The sequence below is a fragment of the Anabas testudineus genome, chromosome 6 (assembly GCF_900324465.2).
Source record: "Anabas testudineus chromosome 6, fAnaTes1.2, whole genome shotgun sequence".
NCBI lineage: Eukaryota > Metazoa > Chordata > Actinopteri > Anabantiformes > Anabantidae > Anabas > Anabas testudineus.
This window is the reverse complement of record NC_046615.1, coordinates 11275424-11293853: the sequence shown is the minus strand read 5'-3', so window position 1 is coordinate 11293853 and position 18430 is coordinate 11275424. Positions and strand designations below refer to the sequence as shown.

The window sequence follows — 18430 nt, the reverse complement described above, 5'->3', positions numbered from 1 at the left end:
AAATCAAAATGTCTAATAATGATTAATATTGTGGCAGGCGTTATTAAGGAAGACAAACATTTTATTTCGCGGACCTGAAACTAGTTTTTTTTATATATCATTTAATATTTTAAGGTCTCTAATTGTCTCTACTCTGCTTGCTTTTTTAACCATAATTTCCTTTCATTGTGCTGCCGTGCTCTACACACGCTTTGAGTGAACGGACATATCTGTCACTGTTTTGAAGTTGTTTCTTTGTGCCATTGAAAACAACAGTCTCCCCTCTAACTACAGGCTACCAATGAATCTTCCCTTCTCACTATTCGTGACTTTAAACTGCAATGCAGAGCCAACCAGACTGGATATAGCATTCAAAGCATGAGGCAGAGATTGCGAGTGCAGTAGAGAGAAATACTAACAAACACAGTGAATCAGAAAGAGAGAGAGCAAGAGCACGACATTGAAAAACCTTTAACACCAAGAACAATAGAGTGTAATTTCTGAATATATGCAACTGTGTGTGTTTGTGCGTATGCACATACACATATGTACCTGTCTGTTTTGACAGCACAATCACAACAGTCTTTGCAAAGACTTTAGATATAAAGAATATAAGGTGAATGTCAGTGACATTTATTTCTCCTACGTGTATCACAATGTCAATTAAGCTAAGACATTATTAAGTAAATATTCTGTACGCACATGTTTTTAATAAACATGCAAGCAGAGTCACAAAGTGATAATTCACAATTTAGCTGGGAAAAAAAGAAAGCTATAACCATTCAGGAAGTTCACTACTCATCATTTAAGTTTTCAGTGTGTTTGAAATTAAAACACCCATTTACTAAATTATGATGCATGAACAGTACCTAGTGTGTGGCAGCATGCCATGAGGAGTGACAGCAGGAAGGCTGTTTGAGCCACCAGTGGGATTTTGCTCTCACTCTCACGTGTAACAGCCAGATCTTGATATGTTGCCATATGTGACTATTTCCATTCAAATGTAACTAAAGTAACAGCCATATGTTAACTTTTGACATTTCCCATCATGCCATATTTAAAGAGACATTAATAAAAGAAATCTTACTGTTGGTAGTTTTCATCGTGTCGAGAAAGACAGACCATACAGCTCAATTCCCCAGATGCCAGTTATTTCTCTATGTCCCTCCTGATTTCTTGAAGAGGAACAAATAGGTCTGAGAATGATCCTGAGCATTTTAATAAAAGAGGGCATGCAGGAGAAGTATCAAAGAATCTAAGAGCAGCAGCTGCATAGTAATTTGCCACTCCTATCTCAGATAAGGATGAGTGAACTTTTTCAGCGTACTGCTATGAATCATCATGTGTCCACAACGAGCAAAACAAGCAAGCAAGAGCTAGCTTACTGAAATTAACTGGATTATTACATAGGGGTATACACTTTTTAACAAACAACCAACCAGACGAACCATATACTGAACCGTGCCTGATGACAAATAGCAAACTGACTCGGTATAAGCATCAGGAAATGTTGAGACATGGTACATACAGTATTCTGTACCTTGCAGGAATACAGCAGCTGTTCTGGTGTTGTTCTTTCATCATATCACAGTATGTCTGCAAACACACTGTGGACAGGATTTATATAACCAAATGAACACTGCAGGCACATTAGTGATTGGCTGTGGTTAAAGGCAGGCCAGCTGACCTATAACAACCCTATGACACTAAACTGATCATGGAGAAAGGATAAGAAAAGATATGAGCTAAAGACTTTGAGATTAGGTCATATTAGAGTAGTAGAATAAGCATTTATCATACAATATGTTTCTGTGGAGACAGTCATGTGAGATGCCTCCACAAGACCACAGAGACAGGGAAAGAGAAAGACACCTAAATGAAGTTTTCATGAGAAATGCTAAATTACATTCATCTGCCAAAGTGCATGTGTTAGTTCCTGTTTGTTTACATGTGAACCTAGTGTGGCCTTGCATTCCCATCTGTGTCAAACCCATTTACACACTGGTTGAGATCAGACACCCAGGGGTACGACATTCTTCTCATCAGTCTTCACACTCTTTCATCAAAAGCCAAGCCTTCATCTTTTGTCTGCTTAAATTAGAGACAAAAGTGAAGGATGATTGAACGGGAGAATATAGGCTTCAGGGAGGAGATGGGAGATAAACTGTAGGGTTATGCTGTACTTGGGGAGTAAGGTGGCACATTGAAGCGAGTAAAATGTGAAGGATATTGTGTCCGAGAAGGCTGCATGTCAATTAATTATTACAAGAGGTGTCTCGTGGCCTAATGTATAAGGCACATACTACATAACTCCAACGTCCATGGTTGGATTTCAAGCTGCAGGACATTTGTAGAGATAAAAAGCATTACATTCTTACTTAAACCTAACTGGTTTAGGCTATGGGTTGAGTTAGTTTAAGTGGGACGTAACGAATACAAGGTATGTGCAAACAGGTCAACTTAGTGGAAACACACATTACGTCATTCCAAACATCTTTGAATGGAAAACCTGGTCCAAAAGTGCCTTACTAATTAAGACATGTTTGTGTATGGTTGTTTGTCATTATCCAAGCAAGGATGATGCATGGAGCAGGACATGACAGTCCTATCTCTAAAGGCGCAGATGGCATCCATTGACAATAGAAAGAGACAGGGCATTGTTCTTGCCTTTTAGCAAGAAGTGATGCATCGACAGAGAAAAGAAAGAAGAGTGAAGCATAGTGGGGAAGTGTAGTGAAAGAAGAGAGAAGTGCTGAGATGATGGAGTGTAATGACTCTCACACAACCCTGTCTCCATCTCCCAAGACCTCTGGCTGTCGCTGCCCAGATGACATATGCACTAATTAACAGTGCTGAGCTTCCTACTGGATGTGGGGAGAGCTAAGAGTCCTGACCAATGTCGGAAAGGGATAAAAGCAATAATAAATGTTGTTAGTTTAACTAGCATGTTTGCAAACTGGATCATAGAATAGATATGTTTAACAGGATTGGTCCTACTGCATACAGTATATGTGCTCATTGTGCTTCCAATAGCACCAACTATGGACAAGCTTTGTTTTACGTGATTGACAGACTAAATGAACTGGCTCTGTCTTCTATCCCTCTTCTTCTTGTGTAGTTCTCTCCTCTTTGGCTATATTTGCATTTGATCAGTTTTGAGTCCAGAGGGATAACAGATGCATATGTTTCTCTGTCTCAATCTGAGCATCCCGTAGGAGTAGACTCAGCACCGGGATACAAACTAACATTGTTTCATCTTTCAGTCCTCCATATTTTATAGCACACTTAAAGTAGCAATTTATAATAGATAAGCAGAAAGAGGTAGCACATGTTAGTGCCTGATGTGTGAATGACTGGCCCACCGTCTCTTTTTTCCCACCCCCCTTACTGAGTCTGTTTATCTGTGCTTGCGTCTCTTTCTGTCTACAGCATGCTTATCTCAGTATGCTACCAACAAAGATCTTAAATAAACACTTTTTCTCAATGCATCTAAATGGAACCCTCTGTACCAACATCCTAATCTGGTTTCCAACTACAGAACCTAATCTATAGCTTTAAGGAGGTGCTGCAATCCAAATACATGTCATTTAGTACTGAAATGCTATCTTCAGAAGAGTACCAGTGTAGCAGAAATCCAGGTTAGGTCACACATTACTTTTAAACAGACATGCAACTTCTCATCAGAATGGTCTGTTCTACTGTTTTAATGGGAGAAAAATACATATTGTGAAACATTTTAATAACAAAGTGACTGGCATTTTTAGAATAACTAAGAAAGATTTAGCTGAATTTTGTTGAGGCGCATACATTTTCCTCAACAATGTGAGTGTTTACATCCAATAAACTTGGGTTTGTTGAACAAGCAACCAAATTCCAGACTTAACATTAAGCTGATGATCATTATCATTGACAAGAGTTGGGTGTGAGAAAACAGTAATTGTTTCACAAACACTCTCAAGTTTTTAAATAGTGTGACAAATTAAAATGGGGAACAGAAATCAGTCAGTTTGGGTTGGTGTAATTAAAAGTTAAACCACCCCAAAGTCAAATCTGCTAGCTGTTCACTGACGTGCGGAGCGCAGACACAGTCACTTAAGTGTGATGTGCCAATATGTTACACTAATTCGCTCCTCTCTTGTTAGCTGTATCCAACATCACAGACAAATGATTCAACCTCATTTTAAAGCACTGAAAAGACAAGAACTACACGTTATACAATTCTTTTTTTACTCCTTTAATTTATAGCCTGTCTCTTCAGAATTAATTCAAAATTAAGACCTAAGCATATTTAATGTGAGGTGTTAAAACCAATCTATCAATTTCAGATAAGTGTTCCTTTAAGCATCCTTGCATCAGCACAATATGTTCAGACAACTATGATGCTAATAACAACCATTTCTTTCTCATATTTCCATCACCGCACTGCAGTCAACCATGAAACATTGCTGCTACGAGTGAACATGTCATGAGGACACATCTGGCTACAGAGAAAATAATATAAACACAGCATGTCTCCATTTGTGTCTATCACAGCCAGAATCCACACACACACCTTGTAGCATGAGACAGCCTGATCCCTTTTGGTAATCACATACTACAGATGACACATACTCTTAACATACCATCTGTTTGATCAGTGTTATTATATATTAAATACTGTGAACAAGTCTCTCGCTTTAATCCCGATGGGAAACTAAGTGCACCTCTATAAACAGTGGGCTTTCTAGTCCACCTGCAAATCCAATAGCATAAAATGAACATAACCCCCGAGGGTCTACATCTGAACTATAACCATTGTACATCCCTTAGACAAGGAAGGGAAACAGCATTGATTCAATTAACTTGGATTAATGGGCTACCATCAAGATTCAGACACCTTGAAAGACACCTTGTGAACACACACACTGCACAAATTACACAGAAAATGCTGAACTCCCTAATAATGTACAGTGGTGTGTGATTCATGCTGTCCATTTGATACGAATAGTTGGCTTTAATTTGTGTTGAGGTGGCATGTTGTTGAGGGAAGCCAAACAACAGGAAGGAAAGGTGTGTGTAGGTAATACAAAGCACAAGTACAAAATTTATCTCAGTGACAAAAGAGCTTTTAACGCCTATATTACTTTATAAGATGCAGGAAAGTCTATTGACTAAAAAAGCTACTGCAACTTCAAAAGATGGGTGACAATTACTGCTCTAATGACAGAGGATATTGATTTTGTTAGACCTACTTTCTTCCAGTCAAATCTAAATTTCTTCAATTAACCAATGTCTGGTTATTGTGTTAAACATTCAAATACACCTTTGCTTTTTTTACTATGAAGCAGAGTGTCCACTGTTTTAATTGATTTGGTATAAATGTCTCTGCACCTATTGTAACTGTTGTCTGATCTTCAGTTACAGCAAAAACTTCAATTAAAGGTTTCCAGTAAGTGTTTAGCAGCCCTGTACATCACCACGGGGAAATGTTAGCCTATTCCTCCTTACTGAGCAACTTGGACTCAGGGATGTTGGTTGCACGAACTGCCTGCTTCTGAGGTTTCCACAGGATTTCTGAACTATTTGAATATCAAAATGTGCAAATGTATTTCTGCAAACCTTATACTTTTTGATATATAGAACAGATATTCAGAGCTTCATGCATGCTGTGCTGTGATCAACATGAAAAATTAGCATGAACAAAACCTGAAATGATATGGGAAATATTAGTCAAACTATATTGCATATTTTCAGGATGTGCCTTCAGGTTATTTGAAATAGCATTGTAGGCAAACTGTAGCTTGTACAACATTTGCTTCTTTACAACTTTATCTAGAGGATCCACAGTTTTGCCGTCTACTCACCAAAGTCAGAAGCATTTCCAAATCACCCTCTCTGCAGCCAAGCTGGGAGCCTTGATCCCCACATGGCTGTTGAATTATTTGCTTGTTTCTGTTTGACCCACATTTCAATTTTAATCAATGACTGTTGTGTGATTCCTGTCCATCATGCAGTGCAGTCTCTCACACTTTATTATTTGCTTTTTTTTACTATTCAATTACAGAATCAGATTTAGAGTATTCCATGACACCCTAATACGTAAGTGTGTAAAATCTCAATTTAACTTATTGAGTGTCCAGAGTGCTTTATTGGGATTAATAAATGCGTGAGCAAGGTCATGAATTTGCACACAACCAAATATTTCTTTAGAGTTTTTCTTACTTCACTGAAAAGAAAGGTTTGGAAGTGAAGAGAAGAAAGAGAGCAAGGGCGAGTGCTTCCATTAAAGGCTGTTTAATGCATAACTATATGAGACCAGAACAAGAAACACAGGGAATGTATTAGTGAAACAGGTTATATAGTTCTACAACTTTAACATGAGGATCCTTAAATGCTGAGACTCAGAGAAAACTTATCTTTCATCGGCAGAGAACCCAGGATCTGAATCTGTAAAGAGGTATCAGAGTGTGCACTCAAAAAATGATTCTTGGCCCTATTAAACATTAAACATTATTTTTAGTTATTTAGAAGAAAAATTAAATGATGAAGAAGAAAAGCAATGCCCCCGAAACAACCTGGTAGACCTCGCAAGTAAAAACACAGATACATAAGCCACAAAATAATTGCTCCAAAGAACTAAATAAATAAATTATTAAACCTCCCTTTGGATTTCTTTCTACCTAGGACATTTTAATAATGCTGGAAAACAGTTTGGAGAACTAAAGACAAACTGGAAGAAATCATACAGTCATTAAGAAATTCTGCTTTATTGTAGTACGCAATTTTTTCTCATTTGGGTCTGTATATTGTTGTGTATAAGTTAGTTAACCAACATAAAAACCAGAGAGCACATCTGTGAAACACAGTGGAAGTGATGTCATGGCTTGGGCTGCATGGCTTCTGCTGGGACAAGTTCAATACAATTACATTTACATTTAGTTTGTGCAGAGAAATTTTGCAAAATGTTCTGTTTTCAGCAGGTTTTTGAAAATTGAGAGCAAGGCAGCTGAGCATGCAGAGGTGGGCAGGTCGATCCACCATCGTGGAACCACTAAGCTGAAAAGTTTTGACTGGAATTTTTTGAAGTGAGGTGAGGGGGCTGCAAGACATTGTTCGCTTGCTACGTGCAGTGTTATACTTTTGCTGACATGAAAAATGGGTGGGTTCTAACAAAAGGTGCTATCTTCTAACTTGTTAATCAGGTCCAGATGTAAAAAACACCTGGAAATGAAAGCTGAAATGTTGATGTTATACTATAAAGCTTACAGTCAGAGCTTGATCAGGTGACTCTGAACCATCTCTTAGTTATGCTGCTACAGATTAGTCTGCAGGGGGACCTCTACTGATGCACTGAGCTCCTCTCCACCCCTCTCCTCTCTTCATCCAAATGCCACCATTGCATGTAATTAACTTTGTGTCTCTCCTGTTGTTGTGCTTCCTTCTCTCTGTACTTTTCTGCAGGTATCCTCAGCCTTGGAGCTTTATATTTGCGGAGTGCAGTTACTGGTCCTACCAACCTGCCCAGTGTTTTTTACACTGGGCACCCAAGTTTGATTCTGTTAGAGGTTTCTTTTGTTAAAGGGAATTTTTCCTCTCCTCTTCCTAGAGCTTAAGTGGGATTGTAGGGTTTTCTATATAATGAATAATTCCTTATACAGTTATATTTTGCAAAGTGTATTTTGTTGTGATTTGGTGCTATATAAATAAAATTGAATTTAATTAAATCTTTTGTCTTGTATTAATTCATCTTTTGATGTCTAACATAAATGTTGTTAGTCTACAGCAAAAATAATGAAAATGACTTCAGTTTTGCAATACTTTTAGCAGGGAGTGGTTTATACCAATTACCATTATCATTAATTACAATTACCATTTTAAATGTTGATAAGTGACAACTTACCTGTCAAGGAGATAATAGTATACCTTGACAAGTCAGTTTGTAGAGTCTGTTTGCTGAATAATGTCAGCACAAGCGTTATTTCTGGAATGTTATTTTGTGCACTGTTGCTACAAAGATACTTTTAAGAAACTTTACCATTTTCTCTATGCCAAACTTTTTGTCTGCCTCAATCTGTCTTGCACACAGCGTTGCACTCTCCCATGCAGGACCACAATAGCACAACACAGAGAACTATCTTGCATCTTAAAAACCACATAAAACAGGTGCAGCACAATGCTGCCTGCTGTCACTATACTGTGTTACACTGCAAACTTACAGTACAGTACATACAGAACCATTTACACATATCATAAAGACAGGAGCTGCGTCTTGCCTTTTTTCACTTTAGCCTCTGTTTCTTTAAATTTGCATATCATCAGCCAGTTACTCTCAGGGTGTGCCAAGGAACAGTGCACCCAAGCTAGTTGCCAAGGAAACTTGGTGAAATTTTCAAACTGGCCAATAGGGGTTTGGAGCTTTTAGAGCATATCAATTTCTTCAACCACTATTGAGTATGATGCTTCTCACAATATCTGTCCATTTGTGCAACAATGACCAAGTTTGTTAGACTAATAGTGCCTTTTCTATTTTCAAAGGAAAAGTCATTATTTGTTTCTATTTAGTTATTTAAAAAGAAAATTAAATGATGAAGATGAAATGCAATGCCTCCAAAACAACCTGGCAGACCATGCAGGTAAAACACAAATAAATAAGCCACAAAATAATTGCTCCAAAGAATTAAATAAATCAGTCTTTTCACTGTATCACCTGTCCACTATGAATCAAACAGTCAAATTCATCACACTGTAAATTGTAATAGTAATTGGTCCCAATGTTACCTCAATGTGCTACACAACCTCAAAACATTACAGTTATAGTAAATGTTCACCAATGTGGCACAAATTCGCATCTATGCATATACTGCACAGGTGAGAGTGCTCAGCTATTACCAACACTGGCCACAGGAACCACTTGTACAATCAATCTCTCAGATAATTACTGAACAAGCACACAGGCAGTTTTGCATTCAAGTGCATTCAGACACACACACTTATCTTACTACATAAAACATGATAAAAGGGGACATAACCAGAGTGGAGTCATCAAGAAACGTAGGACATTTACTCCAGTTGTATACTGGCATTCATAAACATGTCATTTGAGGTTTTTAGAAATAACAATGTAAAACATTTACAGTTAAAATTATAAAAACTTTATACAGCACTCATCAGACAAAGAGCAACATGCTGTACAATAAATACAGAATGGAAATAAAACAAGGTTTAAATCACATAAAACAAATTATATAAATCAACACAAATCTCACACAGAATACATCTTTTTCATTTTCCCTAAAAACCTAGATGTGGTTTATCAAGCTTTGCACATGACTAATTACAACCTTTGAGTGCACAATGTGCATCCATGCAACCAAATTGAGTTAAGAAGCAGGTAGACTCAGTGGGAGTACAAGCATTAAAGAAAAATTGTCTCTAAAACCACATACAGACCCACCTTTAAAAAGTTTAAAAGATGTTTTAAGATCTAAAATGTGAATACCCATTATTTAAAATTAAACAATGACAAACAACAGCTTTAGGTTCGTCTAAAATGGTAGCTGCAAGCGAAAACAATTAACTTCTAACTAGTTTATATCCGATCACAGCAAGACAAGAGTGAAAAACAAAGACATTCTACTTTTGCAGTGTACCTAACGAGAATCATTTCACTATGGCTATAAAAGTAGAGAATGATCTTCCCTGCTGTTAAGAGGGATTTAGCAAAGCACTATTGTAGCACAGCTTATTGGAAGTCTGTAAATTGCCAGGAGGTCTCCTTTTCCCATTGGCAGCAAGTAGAGAGTGTAGCATTACTGTATTGACTGCAAGGATCCTTTTCAAAGGCTCTTTGAGTGAGCTTGCCATTGTACATACAATTTCAGTACAACAGTGTACTCAGACATCTGAGGTCTCATTATAAAATACTACTCAGATGATTTCACCTCTTGGTGGAGCACACACAAACCGGCAAATGTCTAAAGAATGAATTTCATATAAATATCTAGTGTCCTGTCCTTTATGGGTATATATATATAGCATTACAATGGAGAGAGGTGTTCCTCTTGTGCAAAAACCAAATTATATCGCTAGTAGACCTGTGACAAAAGCTCAGTCTGGCAGGGCTAATATTACTGAATCCATCTATTCTCAGTCAGGCTCCCTCTCTTTCTGTCAGACTCAGAGAGAAAAGAAAAGAGACAAAGACAGAAAAACAACAGAGAAGTAGGAAATGCAGGAAAGGGCAAAAACAAAATATAGAAGCTATACAACTGTGTTAACCTGAACGGTAAATGGATCAATAAACCAGTCACAGTTTAGAATAAGAATTGCCTTTCCTTAAATTAATTAAATATAATTAAATGTACTACTAAATGGACTGTCCCTAAAACAGCATTCTCTTTAGTTCAGATCCCAAATGTTATTTTCTCCAATATATTATAATACCTGTCCTAAAGAAAGAACAAGCTTGTATCTGCATATGTCAGTCTTCATAAAAAGGCTTTAGAACAGGGTTTTATACTAATGTGTATTGGATCATAATGGTACTGGAACATGAGTGTTCTCAACAACAATACTGACAGTTTACTTGTTCTTATGTTTCCACTCGTTCCTCTCTCAATCTGTCTTTTGGCAGCATTTGATAGAGGGACACAGAGGTAGGGACAAAGATGAATGAATGGGGTGTGAGATGAGAATGAGGGTAAGGCAAGTTACACTGGGTCAAATGTCTCTCCATCTCCCTCACTCCCTTGATAGGTGTTTGGGGGCAGATGGGGGTACAAAATGCTAGCCACGTCTCGTGTCCACTGTGACTGAAGCTAAAAATAGCGACATGTAGACTTCAGATGCTTCCAAGAGAGATGCCCACCAATCACTGATACAACATAGCATATGTCAATCTGCGTGTGAGAGAGTGTGAGTGTAGCGTCTTGGGAAGTCAAACCAGCTGTCAAAACACTTTTGCATGAAAGTCTCAAACAGACATGGAGACTGGAAAATAATAGTGGAAAGAAAGAGAAGGCAGAAAGATAGAGGCAACAAGAAAGGGACCTAATGGAAACAAAGTGAGAAGTAGTGATAGATAAAACAATGGGTAAAAGGAGTACATAAATAAAAAAAAGTGTACTAATATTATGTACGTTGTATATACTATGATTCATAGGCAGACAAATATAAATATACAGACATACATTAATAAAACGCAAGACTGGTTCAACAGTATATAAGAAGTTACTAGAAGTAAGAAGTAAAAGGACAATTACGGCATTGTGGTTGTATTCTTCCACCAACCACTGAGGTTGTACTTTACATGCATGCCGAAATCCAAAACAGTTCATCCCTGAGTCCAAGTGGACATTTGTTATTATCTTCTGTTTCGCCACTTCATTTTGATCAAAACCCCCATATATTTAGAAAATACCAGTTTTTATGGCCACACCTTAAAGTGTCGTATCATTTTATTTTGCTGTATTTATCCGCCACACCTTAAAGGCCGGTCCATGAACTATTGTCTGACATTAAACCAGTCCGTGGCGCAAAAAAGGTTGGGGACCGCTACAGTGAACCTTCTAAAATGGGTGGTGTTGGGGTCTCGATGAATTATGGATCTGGACAGCTCTTTGCACTTGTTAACTTCCTGAGAAGGTGCCTGTTAATGACTTGCATTACCTGCTTATGCCAAACATCAGGAAGACACATTAATTACTACCTAGGGAACAGCAGAGAGAGGTTTCTGTTACTTAGCCTAGATACATTTAAATCATTGGCACAGACGAACACCTGTCATTATAATCCAATACAATGATCGTGATCTTTCATGTTTTTTTTTAAAAACACAAACATTAAACCCTTAACTTCAAAGTTAATCTACTACGGGATGGCTTTGGAGACACAAAATTATTTTGGAGTGGCCCAGTCAGAGTCCAGACATCAACTCAATAGAGATGTTGCGGACTAACCTCAAAAAAATTGTTCACACCAGGTGTCAGAGCTGAAGCAGTTCTCTGAGGAAGTAAATACATATACACTACCAGCCAAAAGTTTCTCTTTCTGCCAATATACTGTATTTTTTTAGGTTACCAGCTGTAATTTCCAGTCTCCTATGCTGATGAATATTGAAATATAGATCCCAGCTGTGTGGGAGTGCAGCACTAAAAAAAGTTCAATAAAGAAAGGATCAGAGTTTGATCAACTTTTTTTTAGCCAATATTAGTCCTTTAAAACGTGCATGGATTAGCAGGGATATGATTCTTTAGTTTGTTTCAGGACATTATTTAAACGTAACCGCACTGTAACTGTGTATTCAGACAGTATGCACAGAATGGCATCATGCTGTGTCTGAACACATAATAAGACCAGTGAGGTAGTTGGTTAGCTTTCTTCAACATGCATTGCCCATCCAAAAAATAACTCACTACCTCAATTTAACTAAGCAAATAGGTAAGAGCCTTCCATTGGATAATTACTGCATCGATGATTATGCTTTAGCTGACAACAAGTTATTTAACCCAAACTGCAGCTTCTCATTTGTTAAACAACCAAGTAGGAAGACACATCCTGTGGTCAAGGTGTTCATCTGTTTCAGAAGGTCAAATTATTGGCATGCTAGAGGACATTGCTGAAGCTACTAAAACTGGTTTAAGAACTGTTAAGCGCATTATTAAAAACCGGAAGGATAGTGGGATACCATCATCTTTGCAGAAGAAAGGTGATTGTAAAAGAAACTTGAATGGTCATCAAAAGGAATGTCAATAGGATAGAATTGGATATCTCTACCAGATAACTAAATGTAACTAAATGTAATGTAATTTAAATGATCGTGTGGTAAAATCAAATCGTAAAAACAGTAGAACATACAGCTGTGTTTAATTGTGAAAGTCAGAGCATTTCCACAAGCACAATGCAAAGGGAACTCAAGGGATTGTGACTAACTAGCTGTGTAGCCTTAAGAAAATCACTTATCAGTGAGGCTAATTGGAAAAAAGGCTTAAATTTGCTAAGATTTGACTCTAGAGCAATGGAAGAAGGTCATGTGGTCTGAGTCCAGATTTCCCCTGTTTCAAAGTGATGGGCGCACCAGGGTAAGAAGAGAAGCAAGTGAAGTGATGCACCCATCATACCTGGTGTCTACCGTACAAGCCTGCGGGGGCAGTGCTATGATCTGGGATAGCTGCAGTTGGTTAGGTCAAGGTTCAGCAACGTTATGTGCCCAAAGAATGAGGTCAGCTGACTTCCTGAATATACTGAATGACCAGGTTATTCCATCAATGGATTTTTTCATCAATATCATGTTCACACACGGATTGACCTCAACCCCATTGAGAATCTTTGTGATGTGCTAGAGAAGACTTTGCGCAGCGGCCCGACTCTTCCATCACCAATAAAAGATTTTGATGAATGAATTGATGCAACTTTGGGTGGAAATAAATGTTGTGACATTGCAAAAGCTTATTGAAATGATGCCACATTGAAAATGTGCTGTAATCAAAGCTAAAGGCGGTCCAACTAAATATTATAATATTATTACGAGTGTGTGACTTTTTTTTTTTTGGCAGGCAGTGTAATGACAGAACACGATGCAGAATGTTATCCCAATTCCAACATCCAGTGACTGTATGCCAGCTAGATAGTGAAGGGCTTCAAACCCTTAAAGACAGTGGACTGAATGAAACATGAAGCATCCATAAGTGCATCAGTAAAATTGCTCCTGAAAATAAACTCAGCCAATATTCCAAAACAGCGGCACATAGGAAGAATATTTGCAGAGAGGATAAGGGAGGTATCCTGGAAATCCAAACACTTGAGAAGACAGAAGAGATGGTAGATAAACAAAAATAGTACCCATTCCTGAAGGACACCACTGATGATGATATATGTCACCGTGGCACATAAATTGATATTTAACACCAATAACAACAATATGTAGACAAAATGTAAAATGAAAGTTCAACATAATGTATAAGAGTGTAAGACGTAAGCAGCAACAACATATCTTAGGCTAAATATGTAAATACATAAAATGCACCAATAAAGACTGCATGTTACGAATCAATTTTTGTTTCAAACAAATAGTTTTCCATACAGTAAATTACTGAATCCACAAATCTGCATCTATACATGCAGTCGCAAGAAGGTATACAGTGTCTCCCAGCATACTTTTTAACAGCATGGAGGAGATGCCAGGAAACTGGCATTACACCAGGAGAGCTGAGCTGCACAGGGCCGTAAAAGGGTTCCAGCAGCAGGACCAGTATCTGCTCCTTTAGGTAAGGAGAAACAACAGCAGCACTGCAAGTATCCTACAGAAAACCTCCAGCAAGTTACTGGTGTGCATGTTTTTGGCCAAACTATATGAAACAGACTCAATGATGGTGGCATGAGGCCCTGATGTCTTCAAGTACAATCTGTGCTTGCAGCCCAGCAGCATGAAGCTTAAATGGCATTCACTAGAAAACACCAAAATTGGCATGTCTGCCACTGGCACCCCTTTCTCTTCACACAAGTCCAGGTTTACACTGAGCACATGTGACAAGTGTGAAAGAGTATGAAGATGCCGTGGTGAATGTTACGGTGCCTGTAACATCATCAAGGATGGCTGGTTTAGTAGAGGGTGAGTGATTTTCTGGGTAGGCATATCCATGGAGGGCTGCACAGGCCTTTTTGCCATGCCAAACAGTACTGGCTGTTATGGGGATGAAATCCTTATCAGACCTTCGGCTGGCATAGCAGGCTCTGAGTTCCTTCTGGTGCAGGACAGTGCTTAACCATGCCCTGATTCAAGTATATGAGGAGATCCCCCAGCATACCATCTACTGACATGTCACTAGCATGTCCAGATGTTGTCGGGTGGGCATTAAGGTGAGCATGGACCACACACAATTCTGACTCACAAAATGACATTTTTAATGTCATTTTGTTCTGAACAAATTACATACAGTATACACTAGTAACTTAGTACAGTATACACTAGTAATAATGTGTTAAGATCCAATGTCGCCTTAATTCTACTGAGCAGTGTATTTTTACACTACTTTGTGTTAAAAGATGAATGATATCCATTAGAACTATTAGGAAGCTGTCTTACTTTGCTCAAATCATGAAACTGAGTGAAAGACAAATGACACATAAACTCAGAAAAAGCACAATCTTCAAATAATCTGTCCGTCACTCTTGATGGTATTATTAATTCCTAATGCAAATTTACTGTTGCCTACTGCTGAAACATAGTAGGTAGTTAAAGCCTCTCAACACATTTATGTAATAATGGATCCATGTCAAGTCCAGCACTTGATATTTCCATTTAGTTTATTCCACTTCACCATATCACTTATCACTTAGAATATATTTACACCATGTGTTTCTGCTTTGAAATAAATGAAGAATAATGCACATCAATTTTGTTCCAAGAATGCAAATTTTGTATGAAAACATACAAAACCAATACACCAAACTAATTAGCTAGCAAAAATGTTGCCAATTCAACATAAGAGACTAGGCACTGAAAAAGTATGTGTGAGAAATAAGTTGCTTTAGACTTATAGCATACCCCACACAAGGCTTCACTCCTCCCTTCTGTCCTGCTGATAAGGCAAAGTGTTGCCTGGTGTGGTCTTTGCATGGTGCTTCATTCCCCTGATCCAGGCTTGAAACACAGCAGGAGATGTGTAATCCTACTTCAGGCAGACTATTCTGGTGTAATCTGCTGCTCACTCAGAGTACACACAAGAATATTTGACTGTTCCATTAAAGATTCAAACTGTCAGTCTGGCCATCTGTCATCTGCCTATGTGTTTCTCTGTCAGACTTTCCAGCTCTGACATTTGTCTTTCTATCACTGTGACTACAGTATAGATGCTCTTGTCTGCTTGTCTGTATATTGGATTAATGTGACTACTTGAAAGAGAAACCAATGATCAGTTGAGCATCTTTATGTTACATAAGCACATTAAGGGAAGTCCCCGGGTAATAGGATTAAGATTTATGGACGTGCCTGTTTATGTGTGTTAGTGTGCATGCGTGTAAGAGCATGCATGTGTATATCTATGTGCATGCTTGAATATGTGTGTGTCAGTGTAAGTGCACAAGTCTGTGAGCTCAACTGAAAACCGTTTCTGTTCACAGACAGTGATCGTGAAGCACCTTTGGGGAATTCGCTGCCTTCTTTTCAATTCGTCTCCTTTTATTTCCAGTCTTTATTCCTGGCATGTGGTGCTGGAGCCTCACTAAGATACAATGGGCCATTACAGACAAGTAGCCAACAACAATGAGTTAATCAACGGTAACAAACACAAAAACAGCCTCTTGCCTTTGTCGTCGATGTCTGGAGAAAGAATCAAAAGGACGCTCAAAGTAAGCCAACTACAGAAAGCCAACTGAGCACTAGTATGCACTGACTGGCTGGAAAGGTTTAATCTGCATTTTGGTATATCTATGTAGAGGACATCATCGGTGGAAATGTGGAAAGAGGGTGAAAAGAGGACAGGTGAGTTAACTCAGAGGCATGTTAGTAATAAAAAGCTTGAAGCTTTGATGTTACAGAAAATGTCACATGGCCGTTCTCTAATAGTATGATTTTGTGTCTGCTGCTGACGAGAGAAGAAGGAGCAGGGAGAGACAGAGAATACGTGTATTGCATTTGATGCTGAATTGATAACACTCCGTTTCAAACCACAGCCAATGAAGGGTTTCTGTTTTTTGTTGTCTGTGTTTATCTGTAGCGTCAAGAAATCACTTTCTGTTCAAGAACATTTTAACTTGTGATTTGAAAAGAACATTTTTAAGGAAAGGTTGTCCCTAATTAACAATGCAGGATGAAGTAATCCACTGAAAAAAGCTATAGCCCAAAGAAACATGAGACAATACATTAATAATGGCCATTGTTGTAGTACTGAAATAATTACTGAAGGTATGTAAGTAGCAGTAAATTAAATAGGGTTTAGGATCTGGACAGTTAAGGATCTACCTTGATACATCCTTTGGTAACAAATGTAGGCAAAGATATACTTAGGTATAGTCATAGCAATGTCGTGACGACAGGACCCCTGCATACTGTACAAATAGTGAAATTAAGCAAACATCACTGTCACAGTCTAATGGTTCTGCATTTTTTCAGTGGCTGCAGTACTACACAGACACCGGCTATCTTAAGGGAAACTGCTGGGTAAAGATTTTAGTAAGACAAATGTAGGATTGGATATGTGTCTGTGCACAGAGCAGACAACAGGCAACAGCAGTGAGAGAGGGGATGAGGTAAAGTTTCACAGTTCAGGTATAACTATCTCGATTCTCTACTTTGTGTCTTCCTGTGGCTTTATAATGCAACTCACAGCTCTTTATATTCCTGATGCCTTTTCTCTTCCTCTCCCCTCCCTTCTTTCATGTCCCGCTCTCACCCTAAGTGGCCAGTTGTCAGAGTCAGCTGAAGCCCGGTTAATGAAGAGGTAGATTTATTAGCAAGGCATCGGTGCAATAGGCAGGGGGAATGGAACCCCCAGAAGCCAGCAGGCAAACAGAGCTTCAGAGTGTGCATACAAAATAGGAAAGAGAAGAAAAAGAGCAAAGAAAGAAAGAAAGATGGGATGAAGAAAACAAAGCAAACGCTGAGGAAATAAAAGAAATAAGACAAAATCCATAAAGCAGACAGCAGAGAAGTAGAAAGAACCCAATCAGAGAGGAAGGGGGATAGGCACCTTTCCTCTCTCTTATCCTCTCTCCAACAGGGGCTACAGAACAGCTCTTACCGTCTGTTGTAGGTCTGGGATTCCAATGCGGATGACCACAGTGTTGCCTGTCGGCTCCTCCATGGGTGCTCTTGCACTGTCGCTCCGCACTGCACCGGGATGGAAAGCCGCAACACAGACAGGAAAGGGAATGCCGCTGTCCTCTTCCCGGGAGCTGCTGCTGTCAGTGCTGGCCCCCTGGCTGCCGTTTGCTGTGTGTGTGTAAGGGTGTGTGAGTGTGTGTGAGTGTGTGTGTGTGTGTTGCTGTTGCTGCTGGTCCTGCCGTGGAGGGCTGGGTGGCTCATGTTTGCCGGCTGCCGAACGCAGAGGCATGCTCCGTGTTAGGGGCTCGGTCTGTGTCTCTCTCTCTTTCCACACACACTCACACTACACACACACACCACTTGCTGCGTTCATCACTGGCCTGGGAGAGAGGAGAGGGAGGGAGAAAGAGGCAGAGAAGGAGGATGGCAGTGAGAATGGGAAAAGAGGAGGGGGTAATAGGAGATTACAGAGAAAGATGGAGGGGAAAAAACACAAAGAGAAGATAAGTGCCACAGGAACTTGGAAATAAAATTGAGAGGTAAAGGAAAACTCTACACAAGATAATCAAAATGTAATCAGCAAAAAGCAGGAGCATTCAGCCTCTAAATAGAACAAAACTAATAAAACATGACAAATACCAGAATGGAGTAAGTCTATTAATCAACACTGCGTTAGTATTACCTGTTAGTGTGCCTAAACAGTGAAAACAT

At 38.9% G+C, this 18430-nt stretch overlaps 1 protein-coding gene across 1 annotated transcript in view; it reads right to left on the bottom strand.

The window, feature by feature from the left end:
• Nucleotides 1-18021, bottom strand: part of shank3a (SH3 and multiple ankyrin repeat domains 3a) — a 122265-nt gene extending 104244 nt beyond the window's left edge. The window contains 1 exon segment of the mRNA XM_026366266.1: nt 17697-18021. Coding sequence (XP_026222051.1) covers nt 17697-18008 — 312 coding nt within the window. The 5' untranslated portion in view covers nt 18009-18021.
• Between the last annotated feature and the right edge of the window lie 409 nt (nt 18022-18430).